This window comes from Bufo bufo, chromosome 1, assembly GCF_905171765.1.
Source record: "Bufo bufo chromosome 1, aBufBuf1.1, whole genome shotgun sequence".
Classification (NCBI taxonomy): Eukaryota; Metazoa; Chordata; class Amphibia; order Anura; family Bufonidae; genus Bufo; species Bufo bufo.
Window position 1 is genome coordinate 472426498 of NC_053389.1, and position 24619 is coordinate 472451116.

The 24619-nt window shown below is 43.9% G+C and overlaps 1 protein-coding gene across 1 annotated transcript; it reads left to right on the forward strand.

The window, feature by feature from the left end:
- Positions 1–7859: 7859 nt before the first annotated feature.
- Positions 7860–24244, forward strand: RXYLT1 (ribitol xylosyltransferase 1). The gene is made up of 6 exons (XM_040409077.1): positions 7860–8051; positions 10081–10251; positions 11305–11407; positions 17884–18198; positions 19745–19915; positions 23390–24244. Exons 1-6 carry the CDS (start codon positions 7901–7903, stop codon positions 23802–23804), a joined length of 1326 nt encoding a protein of 441 aa, XP_040265011.1. The 5' UTR covers positions 7860–7900; the 3' UTR covers positions 23805–24244.
- The last annotated feature ends 375 nt before the right edge of the window (positions 24245–24619 follow it).

Sequence of the window (24619 nt, forward strand, 5' to 3'; positions counted from 1 at the left end):
TATCTGCAATGTGACAGGAAGATCTTCTGCCTGTGTGAGCTAGGTGATGATCATGTGACTGTTTTTTTTTTTATGCAAAGTTAGGATGTGCAGAGCAGGGGGCGGGGAAGTCCGATTATTCACACCCACAAATATTCATAAGGGAGAGCTCAGTCATTGTTGTTACATGGCCCCATGCAAAGGTGTAAGTATGGTTTTTCTCTTAACCCATCCTACCCCGGGCCAGTTTTAGCTCTTCTGCCCAGGCCATTTTTTGCAAATCTGACATGTGTCACTTTATGTGGAAATAGCTTTGGAACACTTTTACTTATCCAAGCCATTCTGAGATTGTTTTCTCGTGACACATTGTACTTCATGATAGTCATAAATTTGAGTCAATATATTTCACCTTTATTTGTAAAAAAAAATCCCAAATGTACCAAAAATTTGGCAAAATTCCCAAATTTTCTAATTTCAATTTCTCTACTTTTATAATACATAGTGATACCTCATATAATAGTTGCCATATGTCTACTTCATGTTTGGATCATTTTGAAAATTACATTTATTTTTTTTTGGGGACGTTAGAAGGGTTAGAAGTTTGGAAGCAAATCTTGAAATTTTTCTGAAAATATCCAAAACCCACTTTTTAAGGACCAGTTCAGGTCTGAAGTCACTTTGTGGGGCTTACATAGTAAAAACCCCCCATAAATGACCCCATTTTAGAAACTACACCCCTCAAGGTATTCAAAACTGATTTTACTAACTTTGTTAACCCTTTAGGTGTTCCACAAGAATTAATGGAAAATGGAGATGAAATTTCAGAATTTAACTTTTTTGGCAGATTTTACATTTTAATTAATTTTTTCCAGTAGCAAAGCAAGGGTTAACAAAACTCAATATTTATTACCCTGATTCTGCGGTTTACAGAAACACCCCTCATGTGGTCGTAAACTGCTGTATGGCCACACGGCAGGGCGCAGTAGGAAAGGAACGCCATATGGTTTTTGCAAGGCAGATTTAGCTGAACTGGTTTTTAGATGCCTTGTCCCATTTGAAGCCCCCCTGATGCACCTGTACAGTAGAAACTCAAAAAAGTGACCACTTTTTTGAAACTACGGGATAGGGTGCCAGTTTTGTTGGTACTATTTTGGGGTACATATGATTTTTAATCCGTGTTTTGTGAGGCAAGGTAACCAAAAAATGGATGTTTTGGCACCGTTTTTATTTTTAACTACATTCTGACAGGTTAGATCATGTGCTATTTTTATAGAGCAGGTTGTTACGGACGCAATGATATCAAATATGTCTACTTTCTATGATGTTTGTTTCAATTTTACATAATAAAGCATTTTTTAAAACAAAAATTAGGTGTAACGGTCGGGTACACACACACACAGGGGGAAGGGAAGTGACCACTGCGCTCCACCCTTACCCCTGGCCCTGCCTACTTGCCTCGCGAGTCCTAATGACAGGGGACAACTGGACGGCAATCCCTAACTTGGAATAAGTGCAGGGATGACAGACAGACAAACAACAGAACGTGAACGGACCGAGTCAATACCAAGAGAGCTACGCAGTACAAAGGATTAAGCAAAGAATGGTCAGGAGAAGCCGGGGTCAAATACCAGGAGAGCAGAGAAGTACAAGAGGAGTCCTAAGAGAGTAGTCAGGTGGGAGCCGAGGTCACAATACCAGGATGGATGCGCAGTACAGAAGGAGCAGGCAAAAGGATGGTCAGGGAACAGGATCAGGTAAGTATTCAGCAGTCCAACAAATAGCCAGGAACCTAGAAATTAACAAGCAACCTGTAGCCAGCAGGCTGCCTGTATTTATAGTGGGGAGTGAGGGTCATGTGACGTGGCCAGCGTCACATGACCGACAGACCAACCAGTCGAGCACCGAGTGATCAGCTCGGCGCTCAAGGCAGACTGAGGAGCAGGGAGCCACCCAGCTAGTAAAGCCGCCCTGGGAATGAGGTCAAACACAGATCCTCATTCCCAAAGCTAAGCAACAGGTCTGCGGGCGATGGGGGACCGAGTGCACCTTCGGAACCCCGTGACATTAGGTTTTTGTATCTCTATTTTTTGAACGCCCTATTTTTATTTTTTTTCTGCCGATCATCTTGTGCAGGGGCTCGTTTTTTGCAGGAAGAGTTAACGTTTTTGTTGGTACCATTTTTGGGTACATATGATTTTTTGATCATTCATTATTACTCTTTATGGGGCAAGGTGACCAAAAAATTTGTTATTTTGGCGCAGTTTTTATTTATTTATTTCTACAGAGTTTACCTGAGGGATTAGGTCATGTGACTTTTTATACAGCAGATCGTTACGGACGTGGCAATACCTAATATGTCTACTTTTTCTTATTTATTTCAGTTTTACACAACAATAGCATTTTTGAAACCGAAATAATGATATTTTAGTGTATCCATAGTCTGAGAGCCATAGCTTTTTTATTTTTTTACCAATTGTCTTAGGTCAGATCTCATTTTTTGCGGGATGAGGTGACGGTTTGATTGGCACTTATTTGAGGGTTATATGCCTTTTTGATCGCTTGGTGTTGCAACTTTTGTGATGTAAGGTAACAAAACTGGCTTTTTTTGTTTTTTACGGTGTTCACCTGAGGGGTTAGGTCATGTGATATTTTTATAGAGCTGGTTGTTATGGACGTGGCGATACCTAATAATATGTATACTTTTTTTTATTTATTTCACTTTAGCACAATAATAGCAGTTTTGAAGCAAAAAATAATCATATTTTAGTTTCTCCATTGTCTGAGAGTGATAGCTTTTTTATTTTTTGACCGATTGTCTTAGGTACCTAATTTGTATATTTTTTTATATATATTGCCATCACAGGGAAGGAACACCACGAGGACACTGCGCATGCGCTAGTTTGCGCATCGCGAGATTACGGCGCTCTAGTTATTTGACGTCGGGGAGCAAGGAGGAGATTCTGAGGATGCGGGCGGTGCTGGGCTCCTTCACGCTGGACTCATCTCAGGTTAATTTGCATATGTATCAAATCGTTTTTTTTACACAATAAAAGCACACAGAGCTATGGGGACTGGGTATTGCGGATGTGCTAGCGGCCATCTAACAACCCATGTCCTTAAGCTCTATACACAAAATCCCGGTGACAGGTTCCCTTTAAAAACTTTATTAATTTTATTTAAAACACTTTTTTTTCTTTACTTTATTTCTGATGTTCACTTTTGGGGGTCTGATCCCCTCTGCAATGCATTACAATATATCTGTATTGTGATGCATTGTCTGTTCGTGTGCTACAGTGAGTCATACACTAACAGGTTGCCTAGGAGACTCAGCCTGAGGCTGGATCTCCTCGGCTCCCGTAGAAGGCAGGTCCTGATGCCGTGCAAGGCATTGGGCAGCCTCTGCACGGCATCGGGCTGCCTTCTGACACATCGAGTCCCCGCCACAGCAGCGAGGGGACTCGATGCGCTCCCTCACCCTACACAAACCCCTTCTATGTCGCGTTCAGCGTGGACCGCGGCATAGAAGGGGTTAATCCATCGGCATCGACTTTTATAGCGATGCCGGCGGATACAGCAGGGGCCCGGCTACCAGGGACTGCTGGGCCCCTGAAGTGATCACGAGCGCACCGCTCCGGTGCCCGCCTGATCACCATGAGGTACTATTACGTCAAATTGCAGGAACGCAGTGGCTTCAATGACGTAATAGTACGTCATGTGTCGGGAAGGGGTTAAGAAATCAAGCTTAACTAATGTATATGATGTCCTGATGAGTTTTATAAGCTTTTTTTTTTCTTCCATAACTCGGATAACCCTTTTAACAGTGCCTGTTTCAGTTGCATCTGCTGAAAGGAGCTTCAGTAAGGCTACGTCTACACGACGACAATAAGTCGCGCGACAGATAGGGCACAACTAGACTGCAACATTTGTAGCGCAACATTTTGTTGCACTAATGTCGTGCGACAATTTTTATAATGGCAGTCTATGGTGTTGCACTGCAACATGCTGCGACTGCGACGCAACAGTCGCAGAAAAATCCATCTCGAATGGATTTTCGGCGACTGTTGCGTCGCAGTCGCAGCATGTTGCAGTGCGACACCATAGACTGCCATTATAAAAATTGTCGCGCAACATTAGTGCAACAAAATGTCACGCGACAAATGTCGTCGTGTAGACGTAGCCTAAGGCTACTTTTACACTTGCGGCAGAGGATTCCGGCAGGCAGTTCCGTCATCTGGACGCAAACTGATGCATTTGTGAGACGGATCCGGATGCGGATCCGTCTCACAAATGCATTGCAATGCCAGATCCATGTTTCCGGTTGTCATCCGGAAAAACGGATCCGGTACTTATTTTTCTCACAAATTTAATGGTCTGCGCATGCACGGACGAAAAAAACGGATCCGTTTTGCCGGAACACTTGGGGCCAGATCCGGCATTAATGCATTTCAATGGAAAATAAGGCCGGATCCGGCATGTGTTCCGGAATTTTGGCTGGAGAAAATACCGCAGCATGAAGCGTGACTGAACTGAAGACATCCTGATGCATACTGAACAGATTGCTCTCCATTCAAAATGCATTAGGATAAAACTGATCAGTTTTTTTTTCCGGTATTGAACCCCTAGGATGGAACTCAATACCTGAAAACAAAAACGCTAGTGTGAAAGTACCCTAAATTGAAGCTAATTAAAAACTACCTAAGGTCCCAAATGTAGCAAAACAGATTAAATGCACTGGCGGTTCTTTCAATCGAATCTCAAGAAGCAGAATGTGTAGATTTTAATCAGGTAAGGCTACTTTCACACTAGCCTTACCGGATCCGTCCTGCCGCTATTTTGCTGCTCCGTCCCCATTGACTATAATGGGGGCGGAGCTCCGATGCAGCACGGCAGTGCACGGCGAAAGTACTGCATGTCTGACTTTTTAGTCCGGCGGCCTCTCACCGCGAACTGCCATGCTGGGCCGGAGCTCCGCCCCGTCCCCATTATAGTCAATGGGGACGGAGCAGCAAAATAGCGGCGGTCCGGCGAGTAGCGGCAGGACGGATCCGTCCTGCCGCTAGTGTGAAAATAGCCTACATTTTTTTGCAGCTGAAAAAACACATAGAAAAGTGTTTTAACTGATTTACACAAGATACCACTTTTGTGTTCTGCCAAAAAAGTTCTGGCCCATCAATGCATGGACTCCAACAAGACATTTCATAGTGTTCTGCATTAACTTCCTTTTGTACTTTTTCAAATGTTTTATGTCTTTACAGTATGTCCAAATAAAATATTTTCATATTCAATGTCTGTCTGTTTCTCTTTAGAGGGTGTACAGTAAAAACGGAATACTGTGAGTAGACCTGAGGGATTAGAACACTGGGTAGATAAAAAATAAAAGTAGGGACATAAGGATTGATTCACATACAGGTCCTTCTCAAAAAATTAGCATATTGTGATAAAGTTCATTATTTTCTGTAATGTACTGATAAACATTAGACTTTCATATATTTTAGATTCATTACACACAACTGAAGTAGTTCAAGCCTTTTCTTGTTTTAATATTGATGATTTTGGCATACAGCTCATGAAAACCCAAAATTCCTATCTCAAAAAATTAGCATATCATGAAAAGGTTCTCTAAACGAGCTATTAACCTAATCATCTGAATCAACTAATTAACTCTAAACACCTGCAAAAGATTCTTGAGGCTTTTAAAAACTCCCAGCCTGGTTCATTACTCAAAACCGCAATCATGGGTAAGACTGCCGACCTGACTGCTGTCCGGAAGGCCATCATTGACACCCTCAAGCAAGAGGGTAAGACACAGAAAGAAATTTCTGAACGAATAGGCTGTTCCCAGAGTGCTGTATCAAGGCACCTCAGTGGGAAGTCTGTGGGAAGGAAAAAGTGTGGAAGAAAACGCTGCACAACGAGAAGAGGTGACCGGACCCTGAGGAAGATTGTGGAGAAGGACCGATTCCAGACCTTGGGGGACGTGCGGAAGCAGTGGACTGAGTCTGGAGTAGAAACATCCAGAGCCACCGTGTACAGGCGTGTGCAGGAAATGGGCTACAGGTGTCGCATTCCCCAGGTCAAGCCACTTTTGAACCAGAAACAGCAGCAGAAGCGCCTGACCTGGGCTACAGAGAAGCAGCACTGGACTGTTGCTCAGTGGTCCAAAGTACTTTTTTCGGATGAAAGCAAATTTTGCATGTCATTCGGAATTTAAGGTACCAGAGTCTGGAGGAAGATTGGGGAGAGGGAAATGCCAAAATGCCTGAAGTCCAGTGTCAAGTACCCACAGTCAGTGATGGTCTGGGGTGCCATGTCAGCTGCTGGTGTTGGTCCACTGTGTTTTATCAAGGGCAGGGTCAATGCAGCTAGCTATCAGGAGATTTTGGAGCACTTCATGCTTCCATCTGCTGAAAAGCTTTATGGAGATGAAGATTTCATTTTTCAGCACGACCTGGCACCTGCTCACAGTGCCAAAACCACTGGTAAATGGTTTACTGACCATGGTATTACTGTGCTCAATTGGCCTGCCAACTCTCCTGACCTGAACCCCATAGAGAATCTGTGGGATATTGGGAAGAGAAAGTTGAGAGACGCAAGACCCAACACTCTGGATGAGCTTAAGGCCGCTATCGAAGCATCCTGGGCCTCCATAACACCTCAGCAGTGCCACAGGCTGATTGCCTCCATGCCACGCCGCATTGAAGCAGTCATTTCTGCAAAAGGATTCCTGACCAAGTACTGAGTGCATAACTGAACTTAATTATTTGAAGGTTGACTTTTTTTGTATTAAAAACACTTTTCTTTTATTGGTCGGATGAAATATGCTAATTTTTTGAGATAGGAATTTTGGGTTTTCATGAGCTGTATGCCAAAATCATCAATATTAAAACAAGAAAAGGCTTGAACTACTTCAGTTGTGTGTAATGAATCTAAAATATATGAAAGTCTAATGTTTATCAGTACATTACAGAAAATAATGAACTTTATCACAATATGCTAATTTTTTGAGAAGGACCTGTATATCCGCTCTGTAGCGTGTTCTGTCTTTTGTATTTGGCACAATATACAATACATGCAGTTTTGTTGCCTTGTGTGTTGTGCAAAATGCCACAAGGGGGCCCACTGAGGCTTTATCGCCCGAGGGCCCACATGAATCTGGAGCCGCCCTGATTTACGTCATCCGTTTTTTTGTGGATCCATGTTTTGCAGATATCAGAACACATATGGTCATGTGCATGAGGCCTTACCCTGAACAGATCCTGACACAATCCATATTGCTCGTGTGAAAGACACCTAAGGGTGCCTTCACATGCTGAAGAATTTTCCACGACTGAAAATCAGTTCCATCCACCTGAATAGGGCTGGCAGAAATTCACGTGCTTGCCGCCCCTTATAAATGAATGGAACTGATTTTCAGTCGCAGAAAATTTTGCAACAAAATCTGCAGCGTGTGAAGGAACCCTTATGTGGCCCTCACCGCCGGGCTAAAACTGTCAGCGTATTGCAGGTGCAGCACAAAAGTGTGAATAAGACCTAAAGGGGAGAGCCACCAGGACTAGTGACCATGGCACTATAAAAGCTGGGGACACAAGCCTATAAGTTACATAGAAGGTAAAAACTGTGGCGTTTCCACGGAAAAAGCTGTCCGTGCGCGGATTTTCTGGACAGCGCTTGAACAGAGGTCGGTTTAGCCACTGCCTGCATGTGCTCCTCAGTTATTCACATGAATAATCTCACTCCAAAGCCTCCCCATACACAGGCGCAGTGCGACTGCGCACTGCCTCTAACCGGAAGTAGGTCCGCTTTATACCGCCCCGCCTCTCAGAGGACCTCCACCCGGACCAATCAGGGCGCTAGTCACGTGAGCGGAAAGGGGGCGGAGTCACTTGTGACAGGAGCTGGATATGGCTGCAGAGGGAGCAGCATGAGATTCTCTCGAAAGAAGTTCTGCTGCTATGTGCTAGTGCTCGTGTACTGCGCCTTCTCCTTCTACGCCGCCTATAACGTCTTCTTCCGACCTCCCCAGGTGTCCCGGGTGCACCGGGTGGTGAGCAAGAAGGAAGGAGGCAGCAGAGGTAATGACGTCTGCAGCTCTGGACTATAACAAAGGGGGGGCTATACGGAGAAGGAAGGAACCAATCCCGTTACAGTTGTCATTTCTAAAAGCCACCATAATAAATGAAAGCAGTGGCCTGATTGGTTACTGGGGACTAATACAAGTCTGCTGTATGACGTTTATTTAGGGGGCTGTAAGAGTATATAGGCATATACTGGCTCTGTAACTTGCTGGGTTCCATTCACACCTGGCAGGTTTGTTGCAGGAATGTCTGAGGCTGTCTCCTGGGATTTGAGGTTGGAGAATAGCCATGTGCATGAAGCAGAAGCAAGCCCATTCAGATAAATGGAACAGAAATTTCTAAAAAAACAAACAAATGCAATGTGTGAATATATGATTCAGGACACATGTATAGAGGAGCTCTTATCTGACCTGTAGACCAGAACTAGGGGGATAAAGAAATGGTGGTCACCAGTGGGGGTCTACAAGTCAGAGGTAGAACTTAGATACTTATAGTGCCCTCTCATTTACAAGTGTTTCAGGCTGTGTTCACATCATAGCATGGGCTGACATAGAACATATAAAAGTGTAGTATGCAATGCTTTCCCATCCTGTAGAATGCAGCAAAAAATGTGTGTGTGTGTGTATATAATCTATCACTTTTTCTCAATGTATATGTTAAATGTGGGACAAAAATGTGAACAGCCCATAATCCTATATAAATACACCCACCCAGAAATGCTCTACATAGTTTTCTTCCTAAGTCCCCATGAACACGGCCGTAGTATCGGTCCGAAAGCACTGCAAGAGCTCTGCTGAGATTTTGGAAAATGGTGCAAAAAACTGTGACAGGACCGTGACTGGTGAATAAACCCTTGGATGTTGATTAAGATCAACACAGTGCACCCGATGGTGACACTGACCTGTTCCTCTTTAAATGGGCATTCTCATCACTGATATTTGTAGCATTTAGACTACATGCACATGAACGTTGTTTGTTTCCGTGTCCGTTTCTTTTTTTGCAGATAGGATGCGGACCCATTCATTTCAATGGGTCCGCAAAAAATCCGGACAGCACACCGTGTGCTGTCCGCATCAGTATGTCCATTCCGTAGCCCCGCAAAAAAAATAGAACATGTCCTATTCTTGTCCGTTTTAGGCATTGTTACATTGAATCCGCAAAAAAAGAAACGGATGGCATACGGATGTCATTCGTTTTATTTACCCAATTTGCGGACCGCAAAACACATACGGTCGTGTACATGTAGCCTTATATGGTGGTTATGTACCATAAATGTTTAATAGGTCGGGATCCCAGAGGTAAAACCCATACCTGCCTCCAGAAAGGTGGCCCCCCAATACCCACAGGCAGCACCATCCATGTGAGGGATGAATGGACAGGGTGTACTTGATCAGCTGTTCCTGTAACTCCCATAAAAAATTAATAGGGAGCGTTGTGGTCACTTCTCCATTCTTTCCCCTCCTGCAGTCGGTGGCCGTTGGTCGCCTCACCAGGCTGGTTCGGGCACCTCCTTCTGAAGAAATGGTGTGGGTCTCACCTATAAAATTTCAGGGTAAGGCTACACGCACACGACCGTATGTGTTTTGCGGTCCGCAAATTGCGGATCCGCAAAAAAAAGGATGACGTTCCATATGGCATCCGTTTTTTTGGCGGATCCATTGTAATAATGCCTATCCCTGTCCGCAAACTAGAAAAAAATAGGACATGCACTATTTTTTTTGCGGAGCAACGGAACGGACATACTGATTCGGACAGCACACGGTGTGCTGTCCGCGTTTTTTGCGGACCCATTGAAATTAATGGGTCCGCATCCTATCCGCAAAAAGAACGGAACGGACACAGAAACAAAATACGGTCGTGTGCATGAGGCCTAATACTACGTTTCTTCTGTAGATTAACTGCAAGGGAAATGTGCTCAAGCTGGCAGCTTTACCATCTCTACTGGCTGATTTCCAGATGTTCCAGCATTTTAACCCCAATGATCACTTTTGTTTCTGTGTGAGTGCAATATTTTCCTGCTTGACAGGGTCTCTCTACCTTGGAAGTGAACAATGGAATCCTTGGGAAGAAGATGAAAACGGACATAAGGGCTCACGTTTGCAAAAAGGAGAAAAAAACTGGAAAGACCTATTAAACCCAAACTCCCATCAAGAACAAGCAGAGCTCCAGGTGCAGATCTGGGGCAAGGCTGCCATTGGTAGGTGATGGGTAGACATCATATAATAGACTTGGGGTCCGATCATATGTGTTTTTCAAGATTGTATGTTGTAGTGAGGGGGTTTTCAAAAATCCTGTTCGCAAAACATGGCGGATAATTGTGGAGTTTCTATGGCATTCTCAGATATTTTTATCGACCCGCAGCATGTTTTGTCAGTCATGGTTTTGTAGTAGCGTTTAAAAAAAATTTACTTACTGCTCTCCGTTCACTGACTCTTTGGAAAAGCTGAAATGTAGGAACGCACCCTTGTCTATACCGGTCCGAGGTACTTCCTACGTACTCTGCTGCAAGGCGACTGTGGCCTTGACACATGTTGCCCCACTGGAAATCTCTGCTTGGCAAGTAATATCAAGTAGAAAAATGTGCAGCACTGCAGGACAGGACGTCTGACACAGGGATTCTTCAATAAATTGTATTGTTTCCAGAATAGAACTCATGGCATTTTGGAGATGGAACGCCCCTTTTGTCCGGTTCACTGGACATCCCTGAAATGCGTCGTTTTATTCTGTAAACAATAAAGGTTATTAAAGAAGTGCCGTGCATTTTTGTACTTGATCGTACCTGTGATACTTGGAACGGAGCCCGCGACGTGCAGCAGTGGACCCCACACATTTGTCTTTACAGGCCCGGAGATGTTATGCCCTGACCATACCACCAGAAGGTGAGAACCCTTGGTGAACCTTTCTTTCCTTTTTTATCGCCCTATACGTGATGCACCTCCTCTCTTTATTTCATGTGCTTTGCAAGTAACGGAAGCAAATGAGGTTGCGACTTGAAAGTTGCAGCCACACAACAGTCGCAAATAATTAAGCAAGTTTGAGCTTCTTGTGACAACGTGTGAGTCGCAACTCCACCTTACTTACTTTCATTAGTTGTGATGAAGGCAGCATGTGACGTGTTGTGGCCAAAGATGCCGTGTAGCCCTAAACTAAAAGGGACTTCTGAAATCAGACTCCGCTTTATGGAAAAGCCAGTCTAATAAAGGAAAATGTCATGTATAGTTTTACACAATTTTTTTTCTATTTCCTTTAGGGCATTATTTTTGGCAGCATATATTGGAGGGACCACTTGAACCTCTTGAGGATACTGCTCACTGGAGGGAGGGCAAGCTTAAAACTGAAAGAACTGACATCAGGTATTATATGCTGATACGTCTCAAGAGGGCACAGTATTATGTTCTATGAATCCTAACAAGCTATAGCAACATAGTCATGTAAAGTGAATATCCGATATCCATTTGTCAAATACATATTTGGAAAAGTCTGAAAGAAAATCTAATCATCTATGTGTCTCTCTATCTCTGTCTCCCAGCACAGTACATCTCTTCAAATGTACACAGAAAAATAAAGATGTTTAAAGGGAATCTGTCATGAGTTTTATGCTTCCTTATCTGCGAGCAACATAAACTGGTGAAATTGCTGGGTCACTTGCCTCTATTGTTAAAATGTCTACTGAGCAGCTCTAGTGCGAGCCTAGTGCTAGAGTCCACTTGGAATAAACTGCAAAAGATCAGGAGTCCTCGAAATCCTGAGCTCCTGTCTCTCCCTGCCCCCTGTGGGTGACTGATGGCCCTCCTCGTATACTATGTATAGGAAGAAAGCTCATGCAGTTTGGGTGGACTCTAGCACTCGAATGGCACAAAAGTGACCCAGCGTCTTCCTTAGGGCAACATAAAACTGATGACAGATTCCCTTTAAATCTCCAGAACCAGTGTGTAGAAATACTGCAGATTTTGAACACAGTGGGGTTTACTTATCAATTCTATAAAAGGGTGACAAAACAAAGCACCCGCGTTGCTCCTGCTACCCTCACGGCCAAAGCTACATCCCCCCCCATTGCGAGGATCAAAACATCTGGCGACAAGGGGGGGAGGATTGTTGATGCAGCCAATAGCAGGCCGTGGCGGGAACGAGCCTCCCTAGCATCGCAGGTAACGTTACGGAGGCTCGTCACCATCGCGGCCTGCTATTGGCTGGCCCAAATGTCACTTTAACATATCCAGTTTTTTTCTGAAGTGCATAAAACTGATAAGTGCAGTTAAATTTTGCATGTCGATGAGGGCACATAAAAACATTTTGTGAACTTAGTGTATGAGTATATTAACCCCTTAAGGACGCAGGGCGTACCGGTACGCCCTATTTCCCGAGTCCTTAAGGACTCAGGGCGTACCGGTACGTCCTAACTTTAAATCGCGATTCCGGCGCTGCGGGGGTTAATCGGAACGGGATGCCGGCTGAAATCATTCAGCCGGCATCCTGTCACAACACCAGGGGGGGTCATGTGACCCCCCATATCGGCGATCGCCGCAAACCGCAGGTCAATTCAGACCTGCGGTTTGCTGCACTTTCTGCAGTTTCTGGGACCGCGGGGATCAGAAACTTTAATGTCCCTAAAATATAGATTTTGCACCCTGCACCCCTGCATGATTTTTTGCCAGCGGGTGGTGCAGAGGGGGGAGTTGTGGGGCGGTGCGCCCGCCTCCTCTTGAAAATTCGTTGGTGTTCAGTGGGTATACCAGGGTGTCAGCACATTGCTGACACCCTGGTATAAACGGCTGACATCTGTGCAGATGTCAGCCGTTTAACCCTTTCCATACAGCGGTCCGTACGGACCGCTGTATGGAAAAAGTTAACAGTAAGAGGGAGCTCCCTCCCTCTCCCATCGGGGGGCTACTGTGCCTTTGCAGCCCCCCGATGGAGAGAGCCCCCAGACAGCTCCCCTCCTTACCCCTCCCCGTCTGCGAAGTTCTGACCACTACTGAGCAGACGGAGAAGGTTCCCATGGCAACAGGACGCCGTCTCAGGCATCCTGCTGTCCATGGTGCTGAACAGATCTGTGCTAAAGGCAGAGATCTGTTCAGACAAAATGTAAGTAAAATACAGTACAAAACAATATATAGTGTACTGTACTGTATTATACAGACATCAGACCCACTGGATCTTCAAGAACCAAGTGGGTCTGGGTGTAAAAAAAAGTGAAAAAATAGTAAAAATCAAAAAAAACATTTATCACTGATTAAAAATGAAAAAAATAAAATTCCCTACACATGTTTGGTATCGCCGCGTCCGTAACGACCTGATCTATAAAACGGTCATGTTACTTTCCCCGCACGGTGAACGCCATAAAAATAAAAAAATAAAAACTATTAGGAAATTTAAATTTTGCCCACCTTACTTCCCAAAAAAGGTAATAAAAGTGATCAAAAAAGTCGCATGTACGCCAAAATAGTACTAATCAAACCGTCATCTCATCCCACAAAAATCATACCCTACCCAAGATAATCGCCCAAAAACTGAAAAAACTATGGCTCTTAGACTATGGAAACACTAAAACATGATTTTTTTTGTTTCAAAAATGAAATCATTGAGTAAAACTTAAATAAAAAAAAGTATACATATTGGGTATCGCCGTGTCCGTATCGACCGGCTCTATAAAAATATCACATGACCTAACCCCTCAGGTGACCACCGTAAAAAAATAAAAACGGTGTAAAAAAAGCCATTTTTTGTCATTTTACGCGATCAAAAAGTCATATGCACCCCAAAATAGTGCCAATAAAACCGTCATCTCATCCCGCAAAAAATGAGACCCAACTTAAGATAATCGCCCAAAAACTGAAAAAACTATGGCTCTTAGACTATGGAGACACTAAAACATTTTTTTGTTTTAAAAATGAAATCATTGTGTAAAACTTACATAAATACCTAATATGTATACAATTTTTTTTATCGCCACATGATCTAACCTGTCAGATGAATGTTGTAAATAACAAAAAAAAAAGTGCCAAAAAATCTATTTCTTGTTACCTTGCCGCACAAAAAAGTGTAATATAGAGCAACCAAAAATCATATGTACCCTAAACTAGTACCAACAAAACTGCCACCCTATCCCGTAGTTTCTAAAATGGGGTCACTTTTTTGGAGTTTCTACTCTAGGGGTGCATCAGGGGGGCTTCAAATGGGACATGGTGTCAAAAAACCAGTCCAGCAAAATCTTCCTTCCAAAAACCGTATGGCATTCCTTTCCTTCTGCGCCCTGCCGTGTGCCCGTACAGCAGTTTACGACCACATATGGGGTGTTTCTGTAAACTACAGAATCAGGGCCATAAATAATGAGTTTTGTTTGGCTGTTAACCCTTGCTTTGTAACTGAAAAAAAATATTAAAATGGAAAATCTGCCAAAAAAGTGAAATTTTTAAGTTGTATCTCTATTTTCCATTAAATCTTGTGCAACACCTAAAGGGTTAACAAAGTTAGTAAAATCAGTTTTGAATACCTTGAGGGGTGTAGTTTCTTAGATGGGGTCACTTTTATGGAGTTTCTACTCTAGGGGTGCATCAGGGGGGCTTCAAATGGGACATGGTGTCAAAAAAAATAGTCCAGCAAAATCTGGCTTCCAAAAACCATACGGCACACCTTTCCCTCTACGCCCTACTGTGTGCCCGTACAGTAGTTTACAGCCACATATGGGGTGTTTTTGTAAACTGCAGAGTCAGGGCAATAAAGATAGTCTTGTTTGGCTGTTAACCCTTGCTTTGTTAGTGGAAAAATGGGTTAAAATGGAAAATTAGGCAAAAAAATGAAATTCTCAAATTTCATCCCCATTTGCCAATAACTCTTGTGCAACACCTAAAGGGTTAACGAAGTTTGTAAAATCAGTTTTGAATACCTTGAGGGGTGTAGTTTATAGAATGGGGTCATTTTTGGGCGGTTTCTATTATGTAAGCCTCGCAAAGGGACTTCAGACCTGTAGTGGTCCCTAAAAATTGGGTTTTTGTAAATTTCTGAAAAATTTCAAGATTTGCTTCTAAACTTCTAAACCTTGTAACATCCCCAAAAAATAAAATATCATTCCCAAAATGCTACAAACATGAAGTAGACATATGGGGAATGTAAAGTCATCACAATTTTTGGGGGTATTAGTATGTATTACAGAAGTAGAGAAACTGAAACTTTGAAATTTGCTAATTTTTAGAAATTTTTTGGTAAATATGGTATTTTTTTATGCAAAGAAAATTACTTTTTTGACCCAATTTTAGCAGTGTCATGAAGTACAATATGTGACGAAAAAAACAATCTCAGAACGGCCTGGGTAAGTCAAAGCGTTTTAAAGTTATCAGCACTTAAAGTGACACTGGTCAGATTTGCAAAAAATAGCCAAGTCCTTAAGGTGAAATAGGGCTGAGTCCTTAAGGGGTTAAAGGGGTTATCCCATAACTAACGTAAAAAAATGAAAATCAGGCATCATATAGTACATGATAATATCTTTCTAACAAAGCTAGAACCAGCACTGTAACTCACATGGATCCAGAGATCTCCCCATTCATTGCTCTTTATTTATATCAAGATGAAGGCTTAAGGGGAGTGTCTTTTTTGCTGGAGCTCTCTCCCTATCACAGCTCAGGAGGCAGTTGAAGGATGAAACGGAGCATGTACGGTCTTCTCAGTGAGCAGGTCAAAAAATAAGAAAAACAAACAGCAGGTGGCGCTATACAGATACATTTTATTAAATAAATCAGTGGCTATACTTAATTTTTAATTACATGCAATTAAAGAAGAATTCAGGTCCAGGTGCTGCTTTGAAAACTGTAGAATATTTTTTGTGGCACAACCCCTTAAAGTTTCATACACAAAGTATTCCTCAGCAGGACATTTAGGTCCCTTTCACACGAGCGAGTTTTCCGCGCGGGTGTAATGCGTGATGTGAACGTATTGCACCCGCACTGAATCCTGACCCATTCATTTCAATGGGTCTGTGTACATGAGCGTTGTTTTTCACGCATCAGTTCTGCGTTGCGTGAAAATCGCAGCATGTTCTATATTCTGCATCTTTCACACAGCCCTGACCCCATAGAAGTGAATGGGGCTGCGTGAAAAACGCATTGCATCCGCAAGCAAGTGCGGGTGCGATGCGTTTTTTACTGATGGTTGCTAAGAGATGTTGTTTGTAAACATTCAGTTTTTATCACGCGCGTGAAAAACGCATCAAAACGCATTGCACCCACGCGGAAAAAACTGAACAACTAAACGCAACCGCAGACAAAACTGACTGAACTTGCTTGCAAAATAGTGAGTTTCACTGAATGCACTCTGAACGCATCCGGCCCCAATCCGCAACGCCCGTGTGAAACCAGCCTTAGGCTGGGTTCACACGGGCGTTGCGGGAAAATGTGCGGGTGCGTTGCGGGAACACCCGCGATTTTTCCGCGTGAGTGCAAAACATTGTAATGCGTTTTGCACTCGCGTGAGAAAAATCGTGCATGTTTGGTACCCGAACTTCACAGAAGTTCGGGCTTGGGATCGGTGTTCTGTAGATTGTATTATTTCCCCTTATAACATAGTTATAAGGGAAAATAATAGCATTCTGAATACAGAATGCATAGTAAACTAGCGCTGGAGGGGTTAAAAAAATATAAATAAATAAATAAATAATTTAACTCACCTTAGTCCACTTGATCGCGTAGCCCGGCATCTCCTTCTGTCTCCTTTGCTGAACAGGACCTGTGGTGAGCATTAATTACAGGTAAAGGACCTTTGGTGACGTCACTCCGGTCATCACATGATCCATCACATGATCTTTTACCATGGTGATGGATCATGTGATGACCGGAGTGACGTCACCAAAGGTCCTTTACCTGTAATTAATGCTCACCACAGGTCCTGTTCAGCAAAGGAGACAGAAGGAGAGTTAAATTATTTTAAAAAAAATTTTAACCCCTCCAGCGCTGTTTTACTATGCATTCTGTATTCAGAATGCTATTATTTTCCCTTATAACCATGTTATAAGGGAAAATAATAATGATCGGGTCTCCATCCCGATCGTCTCCTAGCAACCGTGCGTGAAAATCGCACCGCATCCGGACTTGCTTGCGGATGCTTGCGATTTTCACGCAGCCCCTGTCACTTCTATGGGGCCTGCGTTGCGTGAAAAACGCAGAATATAGAGCATGCTGCAATTTTCACGCAACGCACAAGTGATGCGTTAAAATCACCGCTCATGTGAACAGCCCCATAGAAATGAATGGGTCGGTATTCAGTGCGGGTGCAATGCGTTCACCTCACGCATCGCATCCGCGCGGAATACTTGCCCGTGTGAAAGGAGCCTTAGTGTTCATGGTCATGTTTAATCCACCAGGACATATAGACAATCACTTTAAAGGATTAACCAGGATAGGTCATCAGTATGAGATTGGGGGGGCCTGACTCCTGACACCCCAGCCGATAAGCTGTTTGAAGAAGCCACTGCGTGAGCTGACCATTGTATTATCATTGCATTGTATAGCAGCTGTGCTTGGTATTGCAGCTTTGAATGGGACTGAGCTGTGTCTAGGCAATGTGACCAATGTTTATTGACTTCACTACTACAAAGAGGCCCAAGCGCTCATGGAGTGCTGCGGATCTTTTCAAACAGCAGGGGTCCCGGGAGTTGGACCTCCTCCTGAGGATAGACCATCCGTATCAAATTCTTGGATAATCCCTTTACATGTTCATTGTATGAGACGGGAAAACACTGTTAATTTCAGTAAATATTATTTACATTAGGATCATGTTTTAAAACTTTAATGTATGAGCTCCTTGGTTATTATTTTTTGCTTGATCCCTTTTTCTCCAGCTTCATCACCGGTCCCGCAGTTGTTCCTGGTTACTTCGCGGTGGGAGTCCAGAATATAGTTCTTGTTCTCAACGGCAGAGAAGAAGCAAAGATTTCTTTTGCCACTCAGTGGCTTCATTACACCCAGACTCTGATTGAAAACCATAAACTCCGGCACGTTGCTGTAGTTCTGCTAGGAAGTGAGCAGTGCATTAATAACTGGATCCTTCCCTATTTGAAGAAGAATGGAGGCTTTGTGGAGGTCCTCTATCTCGTCTATGACAGTACTTGGATTAATGAGGAAGATGTTTACCAGTGGCCCCTAGGAGTAGCTACGTAAGTGTTTTTTAAATTCTTTTACGCTTTCAGGACATCATAATACAAAAGTTGAATGGATGATAATGTTTAAGGGGGTTAGCCCATGACTAATGTAAAAAATGAAAATCTGGCATCATATAGTATATGACAATCTTCTTTCTAACAAAGCTAGATCTTCCCATTCATTGTTCCAGTCACTCTGCTCGATTTGTATCAAGCTGGCAGCACAGGGGACTTTATGCTGCATATCTCTCCTTATCACAGCTCAGGAGGCAGTTGAAGGATGGAACCGAGCATGTGTGTCCACCTCAGATCCAAGTGCTGGTTTGAAAACTGCTGAATATTTTTCGTAGAGCAACTCCTTTAAATGGGTTGTCTCATGAAGACTAACCCTGTCCATATACCCTTTTAGGGGGAGTTTCCTGTTTGGCACCCACTTGTTCTGACAAGCTATAGGTATACATCTACTATATGGACAGCCATGCATCTGAATGGCCATGATGTAATACTACTCGCCTGGCTGTCTGTGACTTTCTCCTACAAGACTGACTGTTTGCTGGGAGCAGGAATCAGCTGATGAGACAACCTTTCGAAAACCAAATATAAGTATGGAAAACTTAACAAATCCCTGAAAATTTATGATTTGTTGGGCCATGTGTTTGAGTTTGTCAACTAGAATGTTTTAATTCATTAGTTGATGAAAACATTGGCTGTGAATAACATGACATTTTTCTCATTGTGGCTCTAGACAGCAAAAACTGCATGCATTTTTACTGCAAGCTGCCGTGGTTCCACAGCTGGTCCAAAAACGGTGGCCTTTTGCGGTAAAACCACATGGTTCCCAGTTGCACAGCAAGAGCTGCAACGCAAGCGCACTGTGTGACTACACCCTAAAGCTTCATGCACACAGCCGTGTTGGTATTTCGGACTGCAAACACTTTTGTGTACATTCCTCATTTTTCTCACTACCATCAATATAAAGAACTTTTTTTTTTGTCTGCTCTACAGAAAAAATAAAGACGTTCTATAATTTGCAAAATGGTCACAAAGATCCCCAAAAAGTACGTGTGAGTAAGGCCCCATAGAAATAAATGGATCAGTGTGACATCCGCAAAACAATGTGGATAGCACACGAATGAAAAATATGAGGCCTAAGATATAAAGTGCACTTTCACCTTATGACAGCATGTTGCAGGTATTGGATTATTACTGGCATTAAATGGCTATTCCATAACTAAAGGTTGTACCCCGTCCACTGGATAGGGGATAACTAACTGATCAGCGGGTTTCTGACTGCAGGGATCCCCATCGATCCTGACAATGTGGGCTCCATACCCCCACCATGATGGAGTATCAGGTCCATTTATTCTAGGGGACTGCGGTAATTAGCCTGAGTACTGTATCTGTCTTAGGCAGGGCATCTCCAATAGACGGAGGTACAAGTCATCAAACCTCTGATGGACACTTCAAGATGTAGACTGCTTAACAATTATTCATTTCTTTCTCAGTTTCAAATATCTCTTGTAGTCTTTAAAGTATTAATTGTATTATATTAATATTTCAGGTACAGAAACTTTCCAGTCATTGATCCAAGTTGGTCTCTGGTTCATGATTCTCGACCATACTTGTGCAACTTTCTAGGGACTGTGTATGGCAATTCATCTAGAGAAAATCTTATGGAGGTTATAAGGAAGGAGGGTCTTGACCAGCACTGTTGGATCTCACCCAGAAATGAGTAAGTATACATATGCTTAAAGGGCTATCCACTTTGGACAACCCTTGTCCAGCAGCCTCTTCTCCTGGTGAAGAAGGAATCCCAGCATAGCGGCTGCACACATTGATACTTTTTTTCCAGGCAATGTAGAAGTAGTAATAGGCTTCTTTCAGGCCTCATGCACACGACCGTTTTTTTTTTTGCGGTACGCAAAAACGGGTTCCGTAGTTCCGTGATCCGTGTCCGTTTTTTCTTCCGTGGGTCTTCCTTGATTTTTGGAGGATCCACGGACATGAAGGAAAAAGTCGTTTTGGTGTCCGCCTGGCCGTGCGGAGCCAAACTGACCTGTCCTGACTTACAATGCAAGTCAATGGGGACGAATCCGTTTGACGTTGACACAATATGGTGCAATTGCAAACGGATCCGTCCCCCATTGACTTTCAATGTAAAGTCAGGAGTCCCTATTATACCATCGGATCGGAGTTTTCTCCAATCCGATGGTATATTTTAACTTGAAGCGTGATGGGAACGCCTCTATGTTAAAATATACCATCAGATTTGAGTTATATCGTGAAAACTCAGATCCGACAGTATATTCTAACACAAAGGCGTTCCCATAGTGATGGGGACACTTTAAGTTAGAATATACTAAGAACTGTGGACATAACAGCCCCCTGCTGCCTGGCAGCACCCGATCTCTTACAGGGGGCTGTGATCCGCACAATAAACCCCTCAGGTGCCGCACCTAAAGGGTTAATTGTGCGTATCATAGCCCCCTGTAAGAGATCAGGTGCTGCCAGGCAGGAGGGGGCAGACCCCCTCCCTCCCCAATATTATATTCATTGATGGCCAGTGCGGCCTCCCCTCTCCCCCCCCTGTATTACATTCATTGGTGGCCAGTGCGGCTCCCTCTTCCGATCGGAGTCCCAGTTTAATCGCTGGGGCTCCGATCGGTAACCATGGCAACCAGGACGCTACTACAGTCCTGGCTGCCATGGTTACTTAGCAATTTTAGAAGCATTATACTTACCTGCGCTGTCTGTGGCTGGCCGGGCGCTCCTCCTACTGGTAAGTGACAGGTCTGTGCGGCGCATTGCTTATAGCACAGACCTTTCACTTACCAGTAGGAGGAGCGCCCGGCCGGTCACAGACAGCGCAGGTAAGTATAATGCTTCTAAAATTGCTAAGTAACCATGGCAGCCAGGACTGCAGTAGCGTCCTGGTTGCCATGGTTACCGATCGTAGTCCCAGCGATTAAACTGGGACTCCGATCGGAACTCTCCGCTGCCACCAATGATGGGGGGGGGGGGTTAATTAGGAGGGGGGGAGTGGGGAGGCCGCACTGGCCACCAATGAATTTAATGCAGGTGAGGGGGGGCCGCACTGGCCACCAATGAATGTAATACAGGGGAGGGAGGGGGGCCACACTGGCCACCAATGAATTTAAAACTGTGGAGGGAGGGGGGTCTGCCCCCTCCTGCCTGGCAGCACCTGATCTCTTACAGGGGGCTATGATATGCACAATTAACCCCTCAGGTGCGGCACCTGAGGGGTTAATTGTGCGGATCACAGCCCCCTGTAAGAGATCGGGTGCTGCCAGGCAGCAGGGGGCAGTCATGTATACAGTTCTTAGTATATTCTAACTTGAAGCGTCCCCATCACTATGGGAAAGCCTCTGTGTTAGAATATACTGTCGGATCTGAGTTTTCACGAAGTGAAAACTCAGATCTGAAAAAGCTTTTATGCAGACGGATCTGGGGATCCGTCTGTGTGAAAGTAGCCACGATCACGGACGCATATGACAATCTTGTGTGCATTCATGTTTTCACGGACCCATTGACTTGAATGGGTCCGTGAACCGTTGTCCGTCAAAAAAATAGAACAGGTCATATTTTTTGGACGGACAGGAAACATTGATCACGGACGCGGATGAACAATGGTGCATTTTCTGAGTTTTCAACGGACCCATTGAAAGTCAATGGGTCCGTAGAAAATCACGGAAAACGGAACAACGGACACGGATGCACACAACGGTCGTGTGCATGAGGCCTCACACAGAGGTGTGTGGTCTGGGAAGACTATTTTTGTGACAGCTGCATTTACTGGACCAACCACAGCTCATGGAAGACAAACTATCACTTATCATAGTGATCTATTATGCTATGAGTTCCAGCCTGACCACCGATCTGTTGCCTTGTACTCATCGCATCATTTGTGTACAGGACAGTAGACTCACGGTTAGGGTCCATTCACACGTCCGTAGCGTGTTTTGCGGACCGCACATCGCCGGCACTAATAGAATATGCCTATTCTTGTCCACAATTGCAGACAAGAATAGGACATGTTCTATTTTTTTTTTTCAGGAACGAAATTGCGGACCCGGAAGTGCGGGTCCGCAATTCCGTATCCGGGCAAAAAAGCAAAATGAAAAGTCAGTCCTGTGTCCCAACACCGACAAATTACTTGCGCTGCTGCTGGTCCCGGAGTAGTGTGGTAGGTCATACACACTGGTGAATACAATATGAAGGGTTTTGGAACCGCGCTGCTCTGGACCAAGTCTCCCGATAAACGTGGATGGCAGAGGATGAGCCCCTTTCTCCCAACACCCAAAGGATCCAATCTTCAAAAGATCTCCTCCTCTAAGGGTTTAAATGGGATAGGCAGAATAGTGAAGCACCCTTTGCAATTTTTTCTTAAAAGGTTTTATTATACTCACAAGAGTTGGTAGACAAAAAGCATATAATACAAGATATCAGAACGTCAGGTTCCTGCCCGACCCGGGTTTCGCTGTCTCGCTTCCTCAGGGGCCCCTGAGGAAGCGAGACAGCGAAACCCGGGTCGGGCAGGAACCTGACGTTCTGATATCTTGTATTATATGCTTTTTGTCTACCAACTCTTGTGAGTATAATAAAACCTTTTAAGAAAAAATTGCAAAGGGTGCTTCACTATTCTGCCTATCCCATTTAAACCCTTAGAGGAGGAGATCTTTTGAAGATTGGATCCTTTGGGTGTTGGGAGAAAGGGGCTCATCCTCTGCCATCCACGTTTATCGGGAGACTTGGTCCAGAGCAGCGCGGTACCAAAACCCTTCATCCGTATCCGGGCAGCACATCGTGCGGCCCCATAGAAATGAATGTTAAGGATGTTGAGCCACAGCTGGTAAGGGAAAGCAGCAGTCAAATGGACTTTTACCCAGACCACATATTACCATGTCAAAGCAGCTTTACACAGTGCCCATTGTAATCCATGGGTATCTGTAACACATGTTCATGCTGCTTAATAGAGAGACTCCGAGAGATGCTGCCCTCTACCTCATATACGGTGTATGGAAAGGGGCTGTCCAAAGTGGACAACTTTGAATATCTTTACCCACTTCCCTAATGCAAATGGACTTTAAATCTTGTAGGTTTGGAAAGCATGTGATACCAATCTATATATTATATTACTACAGGACTATATAGGTACAACATAAATGAGTAAACTTTGTATCTATAGGTGGCAACCACAAGAAACTAATGAAAGTTATAAGAGCTATCATGACGCACTGCTACAGAGCGATATAACGCTGAGCCCAGTGGGAGTAAACACGGAGTGCTACAGAATTTATGAGGCCTGTTCCTATGGCTCTGTTCCAGTGGTAGAAGATGTGATGACACCCGGAAATTGTGGAAACTCGTCTGTTAACAGTAATGCTCCTTTGCAACTACTGAAGTCTTATGGCGCTCCATTTATTTTTATCAAATCATGGAAAGAACTTCCTGCCATTATAAATCAGGAGAAAAACATGAGCTTACAAGAGAAGATTCAGAGAAGAAAGAGGATTCTAGAATGGTACAGACAGTTCAAACTAAAGCTCAAGCACAAATTCATTGAAACCCTTGAAAAGACATTTCTGCGTAAGGATAAATGAAACGCGGTGTACGCTAGCGCCCTCTAGGTTTACTAGTTATTTATTGGTTACTTGAAAATGCTCCTGTTTAATAGGTTCTGTAGTTTTAACATGTCACCTTAACATAGGTATTAAAATTGTGTTCCTCAGTATGGTGCACACATAGTGTGAGATTTATCAAGATAGGTGCTTTCTGTGCTGGTCTTGATATCGCCTGCACTGCCGGAGGATGCACCTACTGTATGACGAGGCTCAGGCCTTGTCATAAATTATGCACATCCTCCGGCAGTCTGTGCGTCTAAACAGAGATCTGAGCTGCCATAGATCTCTGGCCTTGTTTCCGCCAGAAAACTGGCGTAAATAAAGATAAATTAGTCGCTGCTGCTGGCCATGCCCCCTTCCACTCTTGTCACACTCCTTTCTGAAAAGTGGCGAGGGTAGGCAAAAAAGTGAGAGATGCAGCAACTAGAGATGAGCGAACTTTTGTTTTAAGTTCGGCGTCTAAAGTTCGGCTTCCGGTTAGCGGAGGATCCCGATATGGATTCCGAATTCCGTTGTGGTCCATGGTAGCGGAATCAATAATGGCCATTATTGATTCCGCTACCACGGACCACAACGGAATTCGGAATCCATATCGGGATCCTCTGCTAACCGGAAGCCGAACTTTAGACGCCGAACTTAAAACAGAAGTTCGCTCATCTCTAGCAGCAACTTTTTGAAAAGTAATAAAGGCATAGTTTGCGACTTTTTAACGCCACTTTTCAAGTGCAAGGGAGATGATTAATCTCCCCCCATAGACTTTAGTGAACAAAGCTTCTGTATGTACAGTAGTAGGG

Bases quoted from the DNA above. Each gene is read 5' to 3' on its own strand.
- RXYLT1 (XM_040409077.1), top strand. From the start codon at position 7,901: ATGAGATTCTCTCGAAAGAAGTTCTGCTGCTATGTGCTAGTGCTCGTG. The intron at 10,252-11,304 runs GTAGGTGATGGG...TATTTCCTTTAG, and splicing joins CTGGGGCAAGGCTGCCATTG to GGCATTATTTTTGGCAGCAT. The intron at 18,199-19,744 runs GTAAGTGTTTTT...TTAATATTTCAG, and splicing joins TGGCCCCTAGGAGTAGCTAC to GTACAGAAACTTTCCAGTCA.